Source organism: Anolis sagrei, chromosome 3, assembly GCF_037176765.1.
Source record: "Anolis sagrei isolate rAnoSag1 chromosome 3, rAnoSag1.mat, whole genome shotgun sequence".
In the NCBI taxonomy this organism is placed as follows: domain Eukaryota; kingdom Metazoa; phylum Chordata; class Lepidosauria; order Squamata; family Dactyloidae; genus Anolis; species Anolis sagrei.
In genome coordinates, this window is record NC_090023.1 from 206,410,806 (window position 1) to 206,435,792 (window position 24,987).

Consider the following 24,987-nt stretch of genomic DNA (forward strand, 5'->3'; position numbering starts at 1 on the left):
GCCATAATGTTTTATTTTCATTCCTGCAGCAATCTAATATGCTATGATTTCTCAGTAAGGATTATGTTAGTTGAAACAAAGCTCTACATGAAAATAGTATATGTGGCTCAAAATAAAATGCACCTGATTTGAAGTTATTTCTTTTTATGTGCCATAAAAAAGAGACATATAAGCAGTATGTAATCATATAAGGATGGGAATAGAACCACCAGAAATGATGATATTTCACTGAAACCATTCAGGCTTGGACAGCTTTTAATAGAGCATTAAATTCCACCCTATATCTTATTGCAAAGTTGACTTCCTGGAATATTGTAACATTAATAATACATTTGAAATGACTGTATATTGAATTCACATGTTAGTTGAACTGATGAATTGCTTTATTTTGGCAATGGTTAAAATGTATGTCTGTCAGCCTTATGTACCAATGTCATGGCTTCTGGCAGGCTAAGGAGCCTTTGATTATGTCACTACAGCAACAACAACACTGTCGCTGTGCTAAGAATCCTCCCGCTGATTCAAACTGACCTTTCAAAATCCTTTGGGGTAATTTCCAGTTTCTTAGGAAACACCAGGCACTCCTTCCAAGCATCCATTCCTTTTTCTTTCTTATGTGAGCAAATGCCATTTTCACAGCTTGACTGTGCCAATACATTGGTATCCAAAATATAAAGAATACTTCTCAGGAACCAGCTGTTATGGAAGGTACTTAACATTGCATAGGGTCAAAATTGGGTTCTTTTCCCTGCTCTTCTGAAAGCCAAAATGCACACAACCCAAACTGCTCTTTGTCAAAGCAGCTTGCGGAGTCATAATCATTTTTTGTCTTTTGCCTATGACTGGTTTTTTATTACACCCTCCTTAATTATGGAGCTTTCATTGGTGTAGATCTTAGGTGGAGTCCTTAAAAACAATGATTGCATAAGGTTTATTCTCTTTTGAATCTTTGTCACAGAAGGTGCCAAAAGAAACAGGAAATAAAGTAACTTGGCATGTAAGTGCCGATAATGTTTGCTTTTATGGTAACCTAGTGATTTTGCTATTGATAGGATGTGTTATTGGCATTAACCTTTTGCACTATTTCTTATCAAGTTGATTTTAAGAAAGTGGTCATCTTTGCTGTGAGGGAGGAACCTCTTTTTTCTATGTATGTAGGATAAACCTTTACATTTGTCACTTTCTTTTCTTTTCTATGTTTCATGGCAGCATTCCTCATCTGATTTCTTTTATCCAAAGAGTTTGGTTCTTCGCAGGCCACGCTCTTCAGAGGTTTGCAGTTGTGTCTTTGTCTTTCACTGACACTTCTATCGAAGAATCTTTGCACTCTTGTTTGTAGCTGCTACTTTTACTGCCACTTCCACCTCCCTTCAATTGCTTTTATTTTCACCTGGACACTATTTCCTTTTGCATCACACACTTGAATAGCTGTGCACAATATTCTCGTAGTTGCCTGTTTTGATTCCTAAAAATTGGGCACAAAAATAGTATGCCTGTGTTTGTTGTTGATGTATATGTTATGGGATTATAATGAACATAAGGTTGTTTGTGATCATGGAAATTGTATTTTACATGAGTCTAGTACAGTGGTTCTCAGCCTGTGGGGTCCCCAGGTGTTTTGGCCCACAACTCCCAGAAATCCCAGCCAGTTTGTCAGCTGTTAGGATTTCTGGGAGTTGAAGGCCAAAACATCTGGGGACCCACAGGTTGAGAACCACTGGTATAGTACTTATTCTCATACTTAGGTTTCAAGAAAACAAAATAGGCAGTTAGTTTAATAAAAGACAGGAATGGTTCCAAAAATTATCCCAGTTCGTTCATCTGTGCTTGGGAATATATTGCACTGCTGATATCCTTGTCCAATATTGCCAGAATCAAAACAATTCTTGTCTGTTGCTTTTTAGAAACACCCTAATTGCAAACATGGTGGCAAAACCCAACCTCAAAACACAAGACTTGATGGCTTGTATCCTGTTGACAATCCCAGCTAACACATATCAATTGAATCAATTGTTGAATTGTGATCCATTGATTCAATAAGGTTCCTTTAGTTGAGGTTACCAATAAGATCTATGCCCAGATATTTCTTTATGTTCTTCTTTGCTTCTTCATTCCCTGGAAGAAGGGCACAAAACCTGTACCAGTTCTCTGTCTCTGATAAAAAAATCACATGATTGCAATATCCAAATAATAACTGTTGGAATTCATTGGTGCACAGATAGTACTATTCAGTGTCTTTGTGGCTGTGCATTTCTCTTGTGCAAACACAAAGTGGGATTGCACTTGCAGTTTTGTAACGTGTTTATTTGGTGTTACTCCCTGTAAATATTTAACTGTTCCTGAAATTGTTGCCTATTGTAGAGCACACTCTCCAAAACAGCTAAAAGCAGACTGGGTTTTGTTGCTTAGCTTAACAAAGCAACAGCCAAATACTTCTATAAAAACACTCACTGGAAAATGTGTGCACTCTCATTTCCAATAAATCATTTAATTAATATAAATTTAAAACAATGAGTACATGCAAGCGCATTCAAACTTCATAAAGGAACCCTCAAAATGAAAGGTAAATTTGTGGTGTTTTCTTTTTTAAAAGTTTGCTGTGTGTTACAAGCTTAAACATGTTGTTTTTAAGAAAGGTCCTTGGCACAAGTAGTTTGACTAGCTTTGCAACCTTCTGAATTGAGTCTCTCAAGAAATTCATAACATGATGACATCTAGTACATTAACATTTTCATGTCACTGAATCTTCACACAGGAGAAAATATCACTGGTTAAATTCATGCAAATGTTAAGAAAATGTATTCAGACAGAGGGATTTTGAGGGGGGGGGGAGTTGACAGAAGTGTTGGAATATTGGCTCTTTCAAAATAATATAGTATTTCTGTGAATTTTTTTAATGTTTCAAATTAAGCACATATCAACAACATTGTTCAATAATCTGTGTTTAATATTTTGTGTTAATCAATTTTCTTTAGGACACTTCCTTCTGTCCAAGGTGGTTATTCTCTTTTGTGGGATTATTTTTTGGAAAGGGAGGAAATGAAACAAAAGAATCCATAGGCTTTAGATAACTACAAATGTGTGAGGAAAAACTTAAGAACCAGGAAAAACAAGTGAGACTAGTGGAGAAGATTAGCACACACTCTGAGGGCTTGTTTTGAAAATTTGAAAATCGGCGTTAAGACTTAGCATAATAATAATAATAATAATAATAATAATAATAATAGCATATATGACAATAATATAGTCTGTACCACTCCCAGCAGACATTGCCTTCATCTGTTGACCCCACTCTTCCAACTTGCTTCCATTTGAGATGTAAAGTCGAAATTTGCAAGCGTGTAGCTAGGTAATGTTGCTCCATGCAGTCATGTTGGTCACATGATCTTGGAGGTGTGTATGGACAACACCAGCTCTTCAGCATAGAAATGGAGATGAGCACCAATCCCTAGAGTCAGGCATGTAGCCGGGGGGGGGGGGGGGGGCTTGAGGGGCTTCAGCCCCCCCCCCCCCGAAATTCTCATGGTGGTTCGCGAAAAGGCCTTACTGGTGCATTATTTAAACTGTTATGTTTATTCATATCATGATCTGATCACCATACTCAATATATCCCATATGCATGGGGGTATTTGGGGGAATGATACAAAAGGTTTGCTAGACTAGACCCTCTTTCACTCAGACTCAGCCCCCCCCCCCGAAACTCACCCCCCCAAAACCCCTCCTGAAAAAAAATTACCCCCCTCCCCAAAACGAAATCCTGGCTACGGGCCTGCCTAGAGTTGGACACGACTAAACTTAATGTCAGGGGAAACCTTTACCTTTACTTAGCTATGTATTACAGTAATTAGAAAGACCAATTATGTTTGCATAGGTTCTTTTAAGGATTCCTTAGCCTAGTGTTGGGAATTGATGGTGAAGTTAGCCATTTCTATTGGTTCCATAGATTTTTGGACCAATTCCTTAACAAATGTAAATATTTAGGAAACCATTACATGGATTAAGAGATCACTGATGTTGAATAAAGTGCCTCAGTTGTACAAAATATGAAGCCATGGTTTGATGTTTCATACTGTAGCAGGTCTTGGACCCCTCCTCAGCTCAGCCACGAAGTGGTTTCTGTACACAGAATTTCTCTTTAATACAGAATTTCTCTTTCTGTAACATCAGAACCTCTACAAAGACTTGTCACTCTTAATGAAGTTTGTCTAAACAAGCTTAATGTATGCATTATGAAACTGTCTTGTTCTGAGGAAACTTTAGGGTTCAGATGAAATATTTTGTTCAGCATTTTGCATGAGCTGTGACTATGTATGTGAAATAATTCCCATAAACATTGAAAAGTAATTATGGATTGAACTTGCATTTTGATGCATTTTGTAGGATGTGTATAGTTCTGCCTCTAAAGAACTATTATTTTGGATGGTTTCTAGCAATATTAAATGACTGTAGAATATCTGTAATCCAAACACAAACTGTTCCTTCTTCTCCAGCTGTTTTCACCACCTTGTATATTGAACTCCATCAAAAAACTAAGGCAGGTACTGTAAGCAGCACTGGGACAATGTCCTTTTTACCTTATACTAGTGCATCCAGTTGGCTTGATGTTCAAGAGATTGTTTCAGAGATGTGCCTCATAGAGCATGACTTGAACATCTGTAATGTAGAGTGGCCAGCCATCACATCATGGTGTTGGAAAGATGTGGATGGTGCCAGTGCTTTTAGAAGTTAACTGTCTAAACTATGTGCAATGCATGTCAAATGGAAGGAACCGATTTAGCAAAACATACATCGGTTCAATGTAAATTGTGAAGGAAATAGGTTTTGTTGGAAAGTATACTATATCTACAACATACACAGACTACATCATATGTCAAAGGACTTGGGACACTTTGGCATTGAGGCTAAAGGACTGCAGAGGAAACTAAAGTGGTAGAACATAAAATAGCAATAGATATATTTAGAGGTAAGCCATCAGCATGCAGACAGTAATGTTGTAGCTGTTCTTTTGAGGTTAAATAACTTTTGCTGAGGGAAACAGTATGAGCACAACTCTATCTTTCATATAGCAGTAAGCCTAGAATAAAGATGTGGTGCACTATGTTCAGTTTGCATATCCTCTGTTATTTTAACTTAATCATCAGCTTTAAAGATCAGACTCCCATAGACATTATCATAGCCATTGCAGGAAGAAAGGTGTTTTTTTTTTCCATGTCAGGAGCGACTTGAGAAACTGCAAGTCGCTTCTGGTGTGAGAGAATTGGCTCACACCAGAAGCCTGTAAGGACATTGCCCAGGGGATGCCTGGATGTTTTTGATGTTTTACCATCCTTGTGGGAGGCTTCTCTCATGTGGAGCTGGAGCTGATAGAGGGAGCTCATCTACGCTCTCCCAGGATTTGAGCCTGCGACCTGTCATTCTTCAGTCCTACCGGAACAAGGGTTTAACCCACTATGCCACCGAGGTTGAAGAGAAACTATTTAATGCTAGGTTTCTGGTCCTGATTGACTATAGGTTTCCTGCCCTGGTGGGCAATATTGGCAAGTTTGTGGGCCACTTTCACTTCAGGACCTCAAGAGACTACACCTCTTGTTTCACTACTAATTTCCAGTAGAAATTGTTGTTGCTGTATCTTGGCAGCGAACTAAAAAAACAAACCATTAAAACAAGTGGAAAATGCTTTGTCCGAATACCTTCTACCAGTTTACTACTGAGCTGCAAATAACATCATGAAATCCTTTTTCAACTGTGCATTGCAGCTTGGGGCTATGCAAACATTCTTGGGCACTGCCTGTTGTCCATGTGTTGCCCAGACCTGTTCCGGAATACGGAGGTTTAAAAGCATAATTGCATCTTTTTTTCTAATAGTTATTTTGAGTTTTAGGGGGTATTAAATCCTTTTCACAGCTGCTGTGGCATAATTTTTGCAAAGGTTGAGGTGTTTATCTCTTGGATGACATTTGGTCTAGAAACTAGGACTACACATGTGCCAGTTATATGTGAATTTACCAGGCCGAAGGTTTCCTTGAATTCAGTGTGGTTGTTGCTTCTCTAGTAAGCACTTTTTTCATTTCAGAAGTTTCTTGAGAAATTCTTCTGGCGTGAGAGAATTGGCCATCTGCAAGGATGTTGGCCAGGGGACTCCCGGATGTTTTACAATCCTGTGGTAGGCTTCTCTCATGTCTCCGCATGAGAAGCTGGAGCAGACAGACAGGAGCTCACCCCTTCTTGTGGATTCCAACCGTTGACCTTCAGGTCAACAGTTCAAGGGTTTAACCCATAGCGCCACCACAGCTCTATTAGTAAGCAGTTACAGTAGTGTTCCTTAAGCTATCTGATGTGTTCCCCTCACAATGTGCCATGGAACAGTATTATATCTATCCACCTACAATGGTTTCTTTCTTTCCTGAAAGCTCTCTGGAGACCTGCAGCAGATGGCTTAAGAACAATGGTCCATGGACAAGCATAATCTTGATTTAGAAAGAGATGTATCAGTGTCTTCATAACAAACAAAGCAATAAGTCACACACATCCATTATTTCCCAGAAATTACAGCATATCTTTCAAAATGTAGACCAGCAGTCTTTGAAGGAAGATACAAAATCCTTTTCATGTATAAGGCTTCTAATATATATATATTAGGCCTGGGTGGTTTCGTTCGTTAATTTTGTAATTCGTTAAATATTCGTTATTTTTAACAATTACAAAATGATTACAAAACTTAGTTTTAAACCCGGAAGTGTTTTTAAATATCGAAACGGCATCCTCCATCTTTTTTACAGGCTTCCGCCCGTTTCGGAAATGACGTTTTAGGGATGGAGGATGCTGGGTGCGCCGGGAGCCAATCCGGCGCTCCCAAGCACCGTGGCTCATTGTGATTGGGCGGGCTGCCCTTTAAAAGCGGCTCCGCGTGGCCGCATTGCTCATTGCTGGGGAAGACGAGGAGACGGGAGGTTCAGGAGGGAGGCTTGGCTTGCATTCATTCATTGCTTGCATTCATTCATTGCTTGCATTCATTCATTCCCTGGGCTGGGAGCAGTGGGGAGGCTTTGCCTTTGCCCTGTTTTCGCCCTATTTTTCCATTTTTAAATATTTCTGAAAAATATATTTCTTTTATTCTTCAAAAAATTCAAAAAATATTCTAAAAAAAGAAAAGACACTTGTGTGCCTGTGTGTGTGCGTTTGTCCCTGTCCTGTGGCTGTGTTCGCTCCACAACAGGGCAAGCATTGTTAATTTTCCATTTTTAAATATTTTTGAAAAATATATTTCTTTTATTCTTCAAAAAATTCAAAAAATATTCTAAAAAAAGAAAAGACACTTGTGTGCCTGCGTGTGTGTTTGTCCCTGTCCTGCGGCTGTGTTCGCTCCACAACAGGGCAAGCATTTTGTTAATTTTCCATTTTTAAATATTTCTGAAAAATATATTTCTTTTATTCTTCAAAAAATTCAAAAAATATTCTAAAAAAAAGAAAAGAAACTTGTGATACGAATCGATTCGTATCTAATAACGAAGTTCGGAAGTTGTTTTGCGCATGCGCAAATCGCGTCCGCCATTTTAACGAATCGATTCGTTATCACCTTAACGAATCGACCCCGCATCAATAACGAAGTTTCGGAAGTGATTTGCGCATGCGCGGGGGGTCCGCCATCTTAACGAATTGATTTGTTAATAATAACGAAATTTCGTAAATACCAAACTTTTTTAAAGGAAAATTTTGTAATTATTTTAAATAACGAAACGCAAAAAACCCCCCAAAAACGAATCGATTTTAGAAACAAATTTTTGCGTTGTTACCCAGGCCTAATATATATATATTCATAATGGGGGAATATGGAAGCATTAAAAGAATGTGTTTAAATGAACCTCATATGGCTAAAAGTAAAGTTTAACCTAGATAAATATAACATTACAGCTGTAAGGAAATTATTCTAAAACTCTGGAGATCTCCTTAATCATAGAATCATAGAGTTGGAAGAGACCTCATGGGCCATCCAGTCCAACCCCCTGCCAAGAAGCAGGAATATTGCATTCAAAGTACCCCTGACAGATGGCCATCCAAGACTTATACATGTATGCATAATACAAAAGCCTGACAGCTGCAATATTTTTTTAAAGTCAGCAGAAGCGGTGAGGTTTTCATTTGGATGCAAAAGGTTAATAGTAAATTAGAACAAGCTTAAATTGCTGTTATAAAGCTATCTGATAGTCATTTTGCTAAAGGTCAAAATGACAGAAAACTAGATAGCAAACAAAATGAATTGCAACAAGAACAAGGAAGGGACAGGGACAAGAAAAGGAGGAGAAAGAAAATAAGGCAGCAAATATTCTGGTGACTGACCTTAATTATTCCACTTGAAAGCTGATAAACAATGCACATGTCAGACACATGTTTATATAATATCCAAAGTGCAAAATATTGGTAATGCTTTTTCTCTTCCTCCTCTTTTTTTTGGGGGGGGGGGGGAGGAGGCAAAGGGTTCTTACAAAAGCAAAAATGTATTGTTGAATATGTCTTGTAGCATGTTTATATAGCTTTTGTATTCAAAATCAGCACTGAACCTTGGCTGGCCTGGTTGTTTCTTTGGCATTCATTATCTTCTGAATTTTACAATTTTAACAACCTTTCCAGCCTTTTGTTTCAAAGCATCCCACTCTCATGTTTACTGTGTAGTTGAAACAAAATCAAAAACATCTCGGTCCACCTATTTTGCTCACTGGTTACTAGATAAACATTAGCATAACTCTAGGAGTCTGGCTCTCATTAGAAGGCGTCCTTTACAAGGAATATCTGCTAAAAGATATGGAAAAGCCACTGGCTTGCTCTTGCCCTCACAATGTTTCCAGGCAGACCTCTGGTAGGTGTTGCACTTGCTTCCGTCCAAATGTGCAATTTCTGTTCTCTGTCCTTGGTTGCTGGCCAGTGAGAATGAGGCGTAAGCTCACTAAGAGCTTAATTGTTAAATAGCTTTCAGTTAAATGGAAAAAGATGGCCAAGCTCCACTTCACCCCTTTTTAATGATTTGATTGTCTTCTAAAGCGATGGAGATGTTTGTTGGTCAAGGAATGTGCCTCCATTACCCAGGAAAATATCTGCTATTTGATTTACCACAGGTTCAGTTCTAGTCATGTCTCAGTAGAGATGAGAATGCACATCCTATTGCATTCAATATAATGTAGATACACAATATTGGCATGTGGATCCACATTTAGTTGCTGTTTCTAAGGGCCCTTCCAGACAGGCCCAATATCCCAGGATCTGATCCTAGGTTATCTGTTTTAAACTGGATTATATGAGTCCCCACTGCCTGAAAACCTGGGATCAGATCCTGGGATGTGGGACCTGTCTGGAAAGGCCCTAAGATGGCATGGTTTCCTTTGCAGCTGAGACATTCTTTCCCAATAGTGCAGATCATTGACTTTCACTGATGACATCTCTTTATAGTCACCATGCTGCAAAACCTGGAAATAACTGGGTTAAAAGGGAGTGGGTGGCTAATCAATGGTTAGCCAAAGTGCAGGAGTGATTAGGTTAAAAGGTAAAAAACATATATTAAAAAGGTGCGCTTGCAACCCAATTCTGGATGAAAAATGTGCACCTTTGCAACACTGTGTATCTCTGTAGTCATGCAAAACATGTGCTTTCCATCTCTCTCCTGTGTAGACTGCTCCAGTGCACATTCACTTTTTAAAAGCTCGAAACAGGTGATTGGGCTGTCAAACGGACACACAGGTGGTTTAAGGGAAGCACAAATTGAAAGAAATTAGAACTCTCTGAAACTCTTTCTTTTACACTTTATAATCTTAAATAGAGGTTGAATTAACAGTTGGGGAAAGAGAGGGATTCAAATGAAGTTTTTTAATTCCCACCACTATACACTGGACCTCATATGCACACATGCAAATCTGCTTATATTTATATTAAGGTATTTTCATGTGCACATATACAATCCAGCACATACCAGAGTGATTTTTAAAAAATGTTCTGCCAGATGTCCCCCATTTGCTCTCTATCTTGATCCACTTCGAAAAAAGACTGTGAGGATGGTGGGGCTGGGGGCATATCCTGAGACTGACAGGTCTGTTGTGGATTTTTAAACCTGCTTTTTAAACATGGATTTTGGCACTGTCTGGAAGCGCCATGAGAAATGAATGAAGATAAGATTGGGTTGTTGTAGGTTTTTCGGGCTATATGGCCAAGTTCTAGAAGTATTCTCTCCTGATGTTTTGCCTGCATCTATGGCAGGCATCTTCAGAGGATGCCTGCCATAGATGCAGGTGAAACATCAGGAGAGAATGCTTCTAGAACATGGCTGTATAGCCTGACAAATCTACAACAACCCAGTGATTCTGGCCATGAAAGCCTTCGACAATACAGAGAATAAGATTTGTGTTTTCTGGACGAACTGATACAAATTTCTTTCAAAACTGTAGTTAATATACCCTACTTAGAAACTGTCGATGTCTTGCTTACTTCCTAGTTTTGTATCCATTCCTGCAGCTCACACCACGAATTTTGTGGCCAGAAAAAAAGATTACTTTGAAGATAAAATCCAATTCAGATTAGCTGGATGCTTTGTGTCCTGCATGTTGATCTTTTGTTTAGAGCACTTAATTTTCAAAAGATTATTTGACTTATATTTTCACAAATCATAATTGCACTGACATTGTTTATCTTTAATTTTGCTGCTAGTAAAATATAAGTTCTCAACTTCTTTTACTGTTTTGTGTTGCATGGTTGGATTTGGGAAGGTTAACAAAATGATTCACACCAGCGGTTGTACTTGACGAGAAAACTATTTTCCCGTCATTATTGATCTGTTAACTTCCTCCTGTTTTCCCTGCTTGAATTCAGCCAATCATTGGGTCAGCACAGAGTAATGCCTGATGAATGTTTGACCTGGGAGTGAGCTCCCTTGAGCTGAGTGGAACTTTCTTTTGAGTACATGTGTCGAGCAGTGGCTGACTCTAGAAAAACTAAGTTAATAACATGTCTTCTTAACCACTCACCTATACCAAGTACAAATTACATTTGTCAGTGCAATGAAGCAACTAAGGATGATACCATGGAACTATGAAGCTTCTAGGCAAAGGGCCAAAAACAGCTTTCAGAGGATCCAAAGCTGCACAGAGATAGCTCTGTTACACCTCCCATTGGTCCTCATTCTTCTCTAGAATTGGAAGACTTTGGGCTTACAGATGAATGGCTTACATTAGCCCCATACCTGGCCTGGTGAGAGGTAGTGCAAATTGTAATCCAAAACATTCTAGTAAGGCTTTTCCCACTGGGAAAATATCTGTTCTGTTGAAGTGTATATTGGTAATCCTCAACATTCTCTGTTCAAAAGAATCAAAGGAACGCCAGCTTGTAGTATGAGAAATTCACACAGCTGGCTTCTTTCACTGAATGAAGATGTTTCCTAGCAAACAGACAACTTCCTTGGAACACATCCAGGTGATATTTCTGGATGCTTGCTACTTTTCCCCAGTGAGTCTTCAGTTATAAACAAGCCCCCATACCCAGTAGGAGCTAAGTCTTAGGGATCCAAAGAACAAAAAGTTGTCTTTTACCCACCACCCTATGAAATTACATAATAGGTTGTTGTGCGTTTTTCAGGCTGTTTGGCCATGTTCCAGAAGCATTCTCTCCTGACGTTTCGCCTGCATCTATGACAAGAATCCTCAGAGGTTGTGAGATCTGTTGGAAACTGAGAAAGTGGAGTTTATATATGTGTGGGAGAAAGAAATCAGCTGTCCCTGATTGTTTCCAGCTAATCACAGCTAATCACCTCTCAACAAAAAGGATTCCCCCAGGCAGCAAGAAGCCAGACCTTGAAACTACTAGGGCATTAAATGCTAATAAAGATGGCCAATTGAAACATTCATACCTAGCTCCAACAGACAAGAGTTCTTTCTTCCACCCTGGACATTCCACAGATATATAAACCCCATTTTCCTAGTTTCCAACAGACCTCACAACCTCTGAGGATGCCGGCCTTAGATGCAGGTGAAATGTCAGGAGAGAATGATTCTGGAACAGCCTGAAAACCTTACAACAACCCAGTAATTCTAGCCATAAAAGCCTTCAACAATACAAATTACATAATTATTGACTGAAGTAGTTGCTAGATCTGAAATGGTCTCTAGGATGAACATTAAATGACTGCCAAATTAATCTTATGCATGTTTACTCTAAAGAATGCCCTGCAGAGTTCATTGGGGCTTAGTAACAAGTTACATTGAATCATATAATCATAAGAGTTGGAAGGGACCACATGGGCCATCTAGTCCAACCCCCTGCCATGCAAGAAAAGTTTGATTGTGTAAAACTTTTACCACAAAGAAGCCAAAGCCATTCTGAAATAATGAAGAGGACCGCATTATATTACACCTGCTATTTTTTTCATGTCAGGAGCGACTTGAGAAACTGCAAGTCACTTCTGGTGTGAGAGAATTGGCTGTCTGCAAGGATGTTGCCCTGGGGACACTCGGATGTTTGATGTTTTACCATCCTTGTGGGAGGTTTCTCTCATGTCCCCGCATGGGTAGCTGGAGCTGACAGAGGGAGCTAATCTGCATTCTCTCCGGATTCGAACCTCTGATTTGTCAGTCTTCAGTCCTGTCAGCACAAGGGTTTAACCCATTGCGCCACTGGGGGCTCCTATTATGCCAGCTGTAAAGCACTGAAATTAGACCCCTGAAATTAGACCCCTTTTCTCTTCTATGAGTTGTACTTAACAAAATGTCTTTCCTGTTCAGTTTTCCATTACTGTTAACATTACTGTAGCTATACAAGTGATATGCAGCACATGTATTAACACAAGCAGGTTCACAGGCTTAGCTATCATTTTTCTAAGTGGGTTCCACTTAAGCAATGGTGTTCCCAGCAGGAATAGGCAAGGTTGCATTGGAAGTTTTGCATTCATCCTTGTTGGCTGCATATATTGTTAACAGAAAAAACACTTCTTTTTTCTGAAATGCCTTATTCTCTCTGCAGAGAGAATGATCAGCCTGCTTCACATGTCGATTATGAAAACTTAACCGTTTTCATTGAAGAAAACAATGATTTGGACAATTGAAATGGACGGTAGCTTTCTGTGTTTTAAAATAGGGTGTATCCTCCAACTTTGTCTTTACAAGTGAACATTTGTTTTGTATTTTCACAGCCCACAAGAACATCCTCAGAAAGTATTTATTCTAGGCCTGGATCCAGTATACCTGGCTCACCAGGACATTCAATCTATGTGAGTATAATTTCATTTCACATTTTATTTTTAACAATTGATTACTGATTTGTGTGATTTATTTGGGATTTAGTAGTGCTGCCTTAATGCAGAAATGGGAACTGAGATTTTGGGTCACCAGTGAGATCAAAATATCTCAGTCTCCATTTACTCCAGTTATACACGCATTCAAAAATCTCTGCCAGCAATTGGTGCTGTTTCCATTCCTCTTATTTATTACCTTGCTTGTTACTGATTAGCATCCTGGCATTGACAATAATATTTCATAGTATTGTGAGAAAAAAACTTGTGTAAATGAATGTCATCCTCATTTTACATTTCTCGTTGAGAAGGAGGAACCCAGAGTCTTTTAGTATCCCTGTTTATGTGTGTGAAAGTTGCCACTAATCATTGAAATTGGTGATACTTGACTAGTTTTGCATAACTGTCAATATACAAGAACGGGGCGTCTTAGAACAGAAAAGGTACTTGATCTCTATAGAGTAAACATGCACTGCTACTTTGCCTGGGCAATGTATCTGACTATGGGCAAAGTAAAATCAGAAGGTGAAGAGGCAAGCTATTCGAACTCCAGCAATGGCAGTCCAGGCAAAGAATGGGAAAAAAGAAAGGAAAATTACTGACAGGAACCCAGAGCTTTGGGAAAGGGAGTAGATCAGTGGTTCTCAACCTGTTGGCCCCCAGATGTTTTGCCTTTCAACTCCCAGAAATCCTAAAAGCTGGTAAACTGGATGGGATTTCTGGGAGTTGTACACCAAAACACCTGGGGACCCACAGGTTGAGAACCACTGGAGTAGACAGATAAATCTGTTTATTGATTAATCCAATGACCATATCAAAAATAAAAGATACACAAACAAATAGACACTAACTTCTTTTCTTTTTAATGAATAAAATGTTCTTAAGAGGGAAATAAAATTTACTTTGAAATAGAAGAATAGTGGTAAACTAAAACAGGACTGATTGGCCAAGACAGTAAGACAGTAAATGTACTTGGATTCTGGGAAAAATTTGGTTTTCCCTAGGCGTACAATGTTTCAGGGGGAAAAGTCTGTGTACAGATCCATCTTGATGGAGGAACAATCCAACATTATATATTTTTTGCTCTCTGTATTTATGGATTCTGCATCCACGGATTCAACCACCTGTGGTTTATTTATTTGAAACATTTATTTTCCGCTCTTCTCCCCCTGCAGGGGACTCAGACATATATACAGCAAACATTCAATGTCAGGACATTAAAACAAATATATCCACAAACATTAAAATCACATATATCCAATTTAAAATGAGTTGCATAAAAATCATCTCAGGATATCATTCTATTATTGCCTCATTGCACGGCCCCAAAGGCTTGGTCCTACAGCCAGGTCTTCACTATCCTTCTGAAGGACAGGAGGGAGGGAGCTGATCTAATATTGCCAGGAAGGGAGTTCCATAGCCAGAGGTCTATCACTGAGAAGGCCCTCTCTCTCATCCCCGCCAAACATGCCTATGATGGTGTTGGGATTGAGAGCAAGGCCTCCCCAGAAGATCTTAGACTATGTGGTGGTTCATAAAGGGAGATGCGTTCAGACAGGTAAACTGGGCCAGGCCCATTTAGGGCTTTTATAGGCCAAATCCAGCACTTTGAATTGTGCCTGGTAGCAAACAGGCAGCCAGCGGAGCTCATGTAACATGGGAATTGTGTGCTCAGTGTATGCCGCCCCAGTTATTGACCCAGCTGTCTCTTGTTGAACTATTTCAAGCTTCCAAACAGTCTTCAAAGGCAACCCCACATAGAGCACATTGCAGTAGTCTATCCTAGATGTAGCGAGAGCATGGACCACTGTGGCCAAGGTTTGAAAATAGTTTAATGCCAAAGTTTAATGCAAAAAGGAAAGCTTGATTTTGCTATTTTAAAAAAGAGACACCATTTTACTATGCCATTGTATATAATGGAAACTTGAGGATCCATACATTTTGTAATTAATGAGGGATCCTTTGAGGAAAACCCCAGTTGATACACAGGGCCCACTGAGTTGTCATAAAAGGACCTGGTGAACGTCTTTTGGGGAAAACCTCTTCATAAACTAACACTTTCTCCAAATAAATTCATAGTTATGGTCAATGAAAAATCAACTGAGGAGATACTGAGTTACACAATACTTTTCCTTGATTATCAGAAGAAGCATTGTTATTCTGTTACAATATCAACTGACCCATAGTTTATGCAAGTGCAGAAAAAAATATTTATTTATTTAAAACTTTTATATCTCGATCTTCTCTACCTCTGCAGAGGGACTCAGACTGGTTTATGCACATTAAGGACATTGGTTTGACAGTCAATGGAGTCAGTGTATTTTTGATGCAGGTGTTTAAAACAATTCTTTATGAACTGCTGATTTCGAGCTGCAGGAAATGTTCTGGAGCGAAGTCACCATGTGCACATAGATTTGCCTTGGGCAAATTTGGGAAACTCAGATTTTCATGGCCGACCCTACCTTCTAATCTGCATTACCAGACAGACTTTATATATACCTTGTATACACTAGGGAGTAATTAAAGTGTTTTAAAAGCAGTATTGTTAAAATGTCCAGACAGGCATTCTCGGGTTTAAAAAAAATACAGAAAAACATAAACAAAAGTGGCATTTAAAAGTTGCACAAGGCCATTCTCTCAGGGCTAGTACGTAATTATTTTCAAACAAGTTATGGGAGTATGTAGTAGAATTAAATTCACAGCTGTTTGTAATATCCATTGAACAGCTAGTATGCATGTATTTACTCAAAAATTAGTCACTCTGATGTAAAGAATGAGAGCTATTTTTGAGTAGCCATGCATAAGACTGTGCGATAGAAGGTCACATTGGATGTAGTGTGGAATCGACTTTTGTGCAAAAATGCTCAGGATTTTATTATTGATCTTCTGGACTACATTATAAATAAGCGCTATATATTTCTGTATATATCAAGGGCCATTATTTTACCCCCAAAACCTGCCCTCAACTTATGCTTGAGATTGAAATATATATGGTAATTGCTCTAAGTATCAACTCCATGGACCAAAATGGCAGCATCCGTAGATAGTAGGAATTAGAGGAAAGCTCAACAGAGCATCAATAGGTGTGTGTTTGTGTCTGTGTGTGTGTGTGTGTATTTGATAAGTCAAAGAAGCAGATGCCCTTTAAAAACATAGAAAATACAGCTGTCTGCACTTAATTTATTCATGCTTGTAGCTGTCAAAATGCATGAAACGGGACAGTGTGGCAGGCTTCCAGAAACCATTCTGCAGGCTTCCGAACAAGGTTTATATACATTGAGTTGCAATTATCTGATAATGCTCCATTTCAGTCCACTTTAGCACACTCACCCCAAGTATTGCAATGTCCACTCTTGCTTCTCACATTCTTTTGGTTTCAGCCAAATTATTTACTTGTCCTCTGCTCTTCCCCAGTAGCAGGTTGAGTCCCCCAATTTAGGAATCCCATCTGCCAGTTTCATCTCTTGCTTCATTTTGAATTGTCCCATCATAGGGTTTTTGTTTTTAAAGCTTTCCGCATTGGTTTATCGGTGCCACTTTCTATCTAGTACTAGTAAGAATAAGTTATGGTGCCACTGTATTTTCTCTGAGAGGCATTGTGTCTGTGTCACACACAAACAAATTTCACACACTAACGCATTTTTCCTGTAGCTATTTGACACATTTAGTTTGGCTCCTCAGCAAAAACCTGTATTATGTGGGAGTCTCTTCCAGCAGCAGTATTACCATCAGCATAACCTCTTGCTTTACAGGAGCACGTTCCATGGAAAAGTAGTATTTCTTCTTAGAGGTGACTTAATATATGAGAGGTTTATTCTATTGACTAATCTGTGCCAGTTTGCTTCTGCACCATAGAATTAATGCAGTTTGAGAGCACTTTAACTGCCATGGCTCAGTACTAAAGAATCCTTAGTTTTCTAGTTTGTTGAGGCACCACAGAAGACTAAAAACTTTGCAACACTACAATCCCCATTACTCCTTAGCCTTGAGCCAGGGCAATTAAAGTGGTGTCAAACTTCATTAAAGCTATTGTGTAGATGCACTCATTGTCACAATAGTAGTATATCTAGTAGCCAGTACGTTCTGCTCTAATAAGTAGCCACATGTCAAGTGGTCACCTAGAGCTCTTTCTTGAGAGCTTTTGGGGGACAGTGGGATTTGGAGTTTCAGAAAAAGGTCATCGGATACATTTTTCCCATCCATTGAAGTTCTTAAGATGATTCAGCACCAAGTGGCAAGATAACATGCTATGAACATTATCAAGGCATGATTCTTCTCTGAGATAAGCGTATTTCCTCATAGCAAACCGTACGTTGTTATTGTTGTTGTTTGCCTTAAAGTTGTTTCAAACATATAGACAATTAAACCTACCATGTGGTTTTCTGAGGCTAAGAGTGTGCGACTCAGCTAAAGTCACCAGTGGGTTTTCACGTTTAAATGATTATCCAAACCCCATTTTTCAGCATCATAGTCGGACGTTCAAACCACAACACAGCATGCATATTCTAACATGCTTAAATGACCGTGATTTGTTATGAAGTGATGATGGTTGCTTCTGTCTCAAAGAATGACTTACAAAGTCTGACATAAATTGTGCCCAGCTTTTAAAAGAGGTATTGCTTTACCTAAAACTATTATGTTTAGACTGTAGGACTTCATAACGGTAACAATGTATGTGCTAGGTAAGATGAAGAAAGACCTAAACTTAGTTCTATGTATATAGAGCATGCTAGGTAACATAGACACCAACTTCATGATTTCTTTACAGATACAGTTGGATTAATGTATTTAAAGAAGAGAGTCCCCCTTATCACATGTGCCAAAATAATATAAGTAGTAGAAACTAACATGTGCTGCTTGATTCTTAGGGGTAGTTTGTTTGAAATACTTCAGCTTTCTGTTTTAATATATTTAGAAATAAATCATTAAATGAATTTTAAAGTGGTTGCTTTTTTTATATCTCTTGCCACAAATTCTTGGGGGTGGTTGGAATAGAAATGTGATTGAGTGCTGTAATAAAAATGAATTACAACTTGTTTGTCATCTGATTGCCAGCCCTACTGTTCTCAACATTTTTGAGATAACGATTGGCAGGAGTAAGCAATACATGTGACGTATTTTGCTAATGGAAAAATCAAACCCAAAATAAGGAAGTTACATACTTCCCAAAGGCTGCCCACTGAGTTATTGGCAGAGCTGGATTTAGAATTCATAGTAGGATGGGATTGATACATTGCCAAGTTTGGGCTGTAAGACAATAAAAAAAATATTTTGTTCCACTTAAGATGTTAAAACCCAATGAGAAAAGAACAGTGGCTTTCTTTAAAGCAATGGACTAGCAACTCAAGGTTTTATTTAACTCTCTTATTTTACTGAGTCCCTCAAAATGAATTACGTGTAACAGAATCTGCAAGTTTGTGTGTTAATTTATCTTCTGTCTTTGACCTTCAGGCAAAAGTAGACAATGAAATCCTTGATTATAAGGATTTAGCAGCCATTCCCAAAGTCAAGGCCATTTATGACATTGAGCGTCCAGACCTAATTACTTATGAGCCCTTCTACACTTCCGCCTATGAGGAGAGACAAGAGAGGCAGAGTCTTGGAGAGGTAATGAATCCGGGAGTCACCCATTATCTTCTTATATGAATGATGATTAAAAGCCAGCTTAGCCTTTGTCCTCTTTATAACATGCTGCTGCTGCTACCGGTGTTCTGTCCAAATGCTTCACATCTCTTTAGCTTCAAAATAATTGTGATTTTTTTTGTCTTGCAGCATGAGCATTGCTCGTATAAGGTGGTGGCTCCTCTGTGTATTATTTATTTATTTTTATTATTATTGTTATTACTATTATTATTATTATTAATTATTAACATAACACTACAAGCTGTCTTCTAGTGTCTTTTTCTTCCCATCTTCATGGCAGCTGCCAAATGATATGTGAAGCAAGCATAGTAATGCTAGCTGGCAGGATATGCTTTTGAAGCACCAGCAAAGGGTCAAGGATTCTAGAGCTTTTCATGAGAATGAAGGATGACATGTTTAGTAGGAGTAGCGCACAGTTTTAAAGAAAACCTGCTATTTGTCCGCTTATTTATATGAAAAATTGACATCCCACCCGCAAAGTGATTTTTTATATTAAAATTTCAGAAGCAGATTCCATGGCTAAAAGGAAATTAATCATTGCAGAAAATGATAGCCACTGGCTCTAATGAAACCAATTGGATATTTATTTCATTAAATAAATAAAATAAGGACCTCTTAACAATCAGACTAGAATAGAATTCAGTTGTAGAAAACTGTCAGTTTTTGCTTAAAGATTAGACAACCATAATCCGAACTAACTGAATGAAGAATATCTGGGCAATATGGTCACCCTCCATTTAAAGATTCAGGATATTAGAACAAACATGTTTTCTTACATTGGTTTATATGTGAGATTTCATTTTGAAAGCACCTTCTTTCATATAATCCATATATTCTTTTGAACATGCTTTAAATTTTAAAGAATAATGCAAATCGTATTCAATTCTGTCCCTAGTTTACCATGTATGTCACAGGGGCACTTTGTAGTGCCTGAGCAATAATTAAACATCTCCAAAGGATCCCACAAATTCACCTCCAAATAACTCACTAAATTGGCTTTCCCACAACAAATACAAACTTTGTATGTTTTGAATATATGTTGATTTTTTTTACCTTGTGAATTGCTTGGAGGGCCCTTTTGGGGTTCTTGTTTATTCCAGTATTGTAGAGGTGCTGTGAAAATGATATATATTTAACTTTTGTAAATGAGAGGGGCAGGTAAAGTACAGCTAATTACTATGTAACAAAATTACTATAGTATCCATTTTTCCTGTGTATTGCTCACAGTATCTCTACTTATGGCTACCATTTAGTTTGTTGATAAATATGTTCCAAACAGATTGCCACAAAAACCTGAGCACAAATATTTCGCTAGCAGGAGGGCACCAGAACCATGCGTGTATGAAAATACATTTAGTGAATGGAATTTAAATTCTGCAAAGATCTAAGGTGATAGGACAAACTTAAAAGAGCTAATTTTATTTTATGCTACCACCTGTAAAGATGCAAAAAAAAAGGTGAGATGAAGACATTGAGAAGTGAAGAAACCTGAGGAAGGAGGGATTGCTTACCATTCATGTTTGCAAAGTGTTGTTGAAAAGTGAAAATATAAAATGAAGAGGGCAGTTGATTTAGAGGGAGGTATCTAGAAATTGCGGTGGTCTTTTTCCAGCTCTGCTATGAAAACTGATGAACAGCCTTAGGCCAAGTAGTTCCTTCCTTTTCTATTGTTGTCTTCTCCCTTCACAAGTTATATTTTAAAAAATACTCTTGGGTTATTGAAAAATATTGGTTATTGGCAGGAACTGCCTCTGGATAATACCATATTTACTCAAATCAAATGTTTACCTTTATTTGCTAAATTACTTTCCTAAAATTAGAGTGTGCATTGGATTTGCATAATGCAGTAATCTTAGTGCTGAACCAAAACAAAAGGGAAAGCTACTTCAAAAGCTCCTGGAGCTCTACTTTGAGGGACGTCATCTTTAATTTAATTACCATAGTTTAATGCTATGCAATGCTGGGATTTGTAGTTTGGTGAGACATCAGCATTCCATGGCAGCCCTCATGATCCCAGACTACAGCCTCAATAACTCCATAGCATTGAGCCAGGGCAGTTACATTGGATTCATTCTACAGCATAGAGACACCCCAAGGTTTTCTTTTTAATTGATGAAAGTTTTGGTGTTCTAACACTTTTGTTTTTAAAGAAGGAATTATAAGCACACAGTCACTGCAATGTGCACCTTTTGGGGCCAAATGACAAAGAATGCACTTTTTGCCATAGTGCATTACATTTGCCAATACTTTTTTGGTTTCAGGATTTTGAAAATTGAGTGGCACAATAGGTTTGATGGTGCATTAGACTCGAATAAATACGGATACTTTGTACAAAATGTTGGAATTGTGAAGACAAAGAGAAGAGAGCAAACCTCTAGTGTGAAATGAAATCTGTGAAATCTGTACAAAATCTGGTGAGATCAATAAAGCAGGATCAAGGAATCAACAGGGCAAAACAAGAAGACCAGTGTGAATGAAATACCTGAGGTCTAGGAAACAAATATTGCATGCTTCAATGCTAGTCAAAGATCACACTGAAGTATGGAAGAAGAAATCCTGAAAGCTGTTGCAATTTAAGGACCAAAAAAGTGGTACATGGCTGGAGAGATGATAGTTCAAAATATTCTCTTCCAAGAAATGACTACAGTTGCAATCCTGTACACACACCTACTCCACAGAACAAAATGGGTTTCAGTGCTGACTACACATGTGTAGGATGGTGTTACATGAGGTCTTCAGCAAGGGACTGCCTCAGACTAAATTATCCAAGTGCCATGTGGAATAGTAATTCTTACTAATGTGTTCTAGTGACATATATGTCACAACGTTCAACATGATAAAATTCTGTATAATTATGTGTTACTGCCATTTACCAAGCCCAAAAAGAACCTGTATTTTGATAGCTCAGTTCAGGATCCCAAAATATTGGAAAGTTAGACTGGTTGTGACAAGGGCAGTCCATAAAGAGGATTTATTTTTGTTGTATAGCCTGACCTAATCTTTATAAGGTTTTATAAATCACAACGAGCACTTTGAAATCTGCATGAAAATAAACCAACTAGCAATGAAGATGTTGCAACGAGGAATTTGTGTACTCCAGCCCCAGTCAACAATCTTGCTGTTGTTTTTTGAAATAGCTAAAGTTTCAGAGCACTCTTCAAAAATACATCTTTCAGTAATCCAATATGGTTGTAAATAAGGCATATACCACAGTGGACAGATCTGATGTGTCTAGCATCTTTTACTGTGTAAATATATTTTTGGCCACCAGAGAAACTTGATCTTTTTAGTTTAAGGGTTGAATCCAGTATGCAAGTTGCAAGCCTGTGTCTTCAGTGGACATGGCTGACTCCATGCAGCACAGGCTGTTTATATCCTGATCTGTCTTTTGACTGATCGTGAGCACTTCTGTCTTGCCTGGATTAAGTTTAATTTCTATTTTGTTCACTCTCTTCCAGTCTATTATTAGTGGCAGGCACCAGTTTAGCACTGACACAGCTTTAGACCTTGCTGTAGAAATGTGTTCACATAGCACCACCTAGTGAAAGAGAGTAATTGATTTTCTAGTGACAGTAATGGAATCAGACATGAAATGAATGTAAAGAATCTGTTTTACCCTCATATCTGTTACTCAATTAGAAATATATGTCTCTGGCAGGTAAAAACTTCCTGTTTGATTGTGTTTTATTGAGATATTCGTGTTTGCAGATTCTGCTGCCAGAATCTCTAAGGACTGAAAGGGAGACAAACGTCTTGGCTACCTAAAGATTTTGATGCATGTGTATGATGCCTTTTTAAAAAATCATTGTTCATATTTTCCCAGGGCTGCCATTTTGACTGCTTTTCTTTTTAAGGGCTTCCAGCAACATGTTGCTTCTGCTGCTACAGTCTGCCTTGCTCTTGCTTTTGTTTGAGACAATGTCTTTTTTATATGCTGACTGCTGCTGTGATAATAATGCACACAGAGCATTCGTAGTGAAACAAATAGGAGTTTCACTTGTGTCAAGCTTATTGAGTCTAACCCAGAAATGCTAGAAGAAATGGTTGGCTTTAAATGATGATAAAGAGAATTATTCTCTTTTCTGGTGGTATCTTGCAGAGTTGTCTTTTTATTTTTTTATTTATGGTATTTCTGTGCCTCCTTTCTCAGCCTGAAGGCAACTCAAGGTGGCTTACAAATTGGCAGCAATTTGATGCCACACAGTCATAAAGAACAATTAAAAACCTTTAGCACACATTATAAAAACCATATAAAATCATTAAAAACATATAATCACCAGTGACAATATGGCAATAGGACTAAATTGGCCTTTGAGTTTTGAAACAAAACCATGTTTAGAAAGACACATATTTCAGCATTCTAACATTAAGACCTTGAACAACTTCTCTTCCTGCCCTGTTTTTTTTTTTTTGGGGGGGGGGGGGGGGTTGCATTCACATTCATTAGTCTTTCTCCTGATAAAATTATTGATGCCAGTCTGCTTCTCTGAGCTGTGACTCCACATGAGTCATGGTGCCACTGGTGATTGAAGATACGTTTGATGTTCAGTGTGTTGGGATTGTTTCCTTCCGTTCCTGGTCTTTTAAAATCTGTATAGAATTTCCACCAGATCTTCCTCTATTCATTTTGTGCAAGTTGTAAAAGTCCCCAGTTCGGTATAAATGAAATTGGACCAAATTTATTTGTTTATTCATTTCACGCATTTGTATCCTGTCCTTCTTACTCCTCACTCAGGGTGGCTTTACAACAGACAACTATTCAATGCCAATACATAAATTATAAAACAGTTACAGTTAAAACAACAGTTAAAAACAATTATTAAAACATTCATGTAAACAAGTTCAGCCGGTTCAGATAGTTTTTTAAAAAGAAAAACCATAATACGTTGTGAGTTGAAGTAATTGTTGAGGATAGGCCTATATGAAGTGAAGGTCTTCAGCAAAAACTGGAGATACAGTAGTCATCAGGTATCCCTAACATCATTTGGAAAGATGTAATGCAGGATAGGAGATGATACATTTGGTGAATTCTGAGCAGATCTTGCATCCATATGGAATCACCTAGAGTGTCTCCATCAGAATATCTTGATAATTAGGATAATAGGAGAGAAACAAAGCTGTCTGTTATTCTTTTCCTAAGTTGTTTTAAAGGCTTTGTGCCAGAACTATGAACCTGGCATTGTTGCAAATAGGCACCTGAGCGCAGACCCTTCAGAGAAGATGTTAGATACAGAATGGCAACTGGCAACTCTTGGAAAGTTTCATTCTACTTAAACTCCAGCTTCTGAAACAGCCCCAAACAGCCCCACATTGACTGTAACAAATACTGAATGTTCAGCTGCTTGTACCATACTACTTAGGCAGCCCACATCTAAGATCCGCTGTTGCTGGCACATCAGACAATGTTCTACAAAACACTCTGAGGTTCTAGGATTATGTGGACCTCTGGATCTAGCATGGAATGGGTAACACAATTTCATGTATATTTTATGGTTATAGAGCAGTGGTTTTCAATCTGTGGGTCTCCAGATGTTTTGGCCTTTAATTCCCAGAGAAATCCTAACCGCTGGTAAACTGGCTGGGATTTCTGGGAGTTGTAGGCCAAAACACCAGGGGACCCACAGGTTGAGAACCACTGGTATAGAGGGTGATAACAAGGATACAGTGAAGCCACAAATAATGTAAACATTACAAGTAGGCTACATACATTTCCGAGGAAGAAACTGGAAAACGGCACCTAAGAAAATGCTGTTGAATTTATGGGGTTGTCATATGTTGGTTGACAACTTGAGGGTGTGCACATACACAACTGAATTCCTGATTTAGGATGGAGTGGGGAAATATTATTAACAACAAACTTCCCTTCCACTAAGTTGAATAACAAAACCACCACACACTGTAGACTGGGGGAGATTGAGGATCAAATTAGAACATGGGAACAACCCTGTCACGTGTTCTGCATTTCACTTGGATACAAGTTCAGATTGTTGTCTTCTCTGTGATTGCTTTAATGTCTCTGTGAATTGAAGTTACCATTGCATACCAAGATCTAACATCTTTGCTGAAGTTCAATTTCGTATTAA

The 24,987-nt window shown here is 38.4% G+C and overlaps 1 protein-coding gene across 26 annotated transcripts in view; it reads left to right on the top strand.

Annotated features, from left to right (window-relative positions):
* The window catches only part of ABLIM1 (actin binding LIM protein 1), a 271,609-nt gene that overhangs the window by 198,023 nt on the left and 48,599 nt on the right, over positions 1-24,987 (top strand). For 15 of the 26 annotated variants that reach the window (XM_060768480.2, XM_060768478.2, XM_060768463.2 and 12 more), the window contains exons 9-11: positions 1,210-1,272; positions 13,163-13,240; positions 18,713-18,868. In XM_060768480.2, coding sequence (XP_060624463.1) covers positions 1,210-1,272; positions 13,163-13,240; positions 18,713-18,868 — 297 coding nt within the window. Of the gene's footprint in view, positions 1-1,209; positions 1,273-4,490; positions 4,539-13,162; positions 13,241-18,712; positions 18,869-24,987 lie in introns of all 26 variants that reach the window. The other 11 variants (XM_060768470.2, XM_060768472.2, XM_067465814.1 and 8 more) reach the window with 3 other exon arrangements.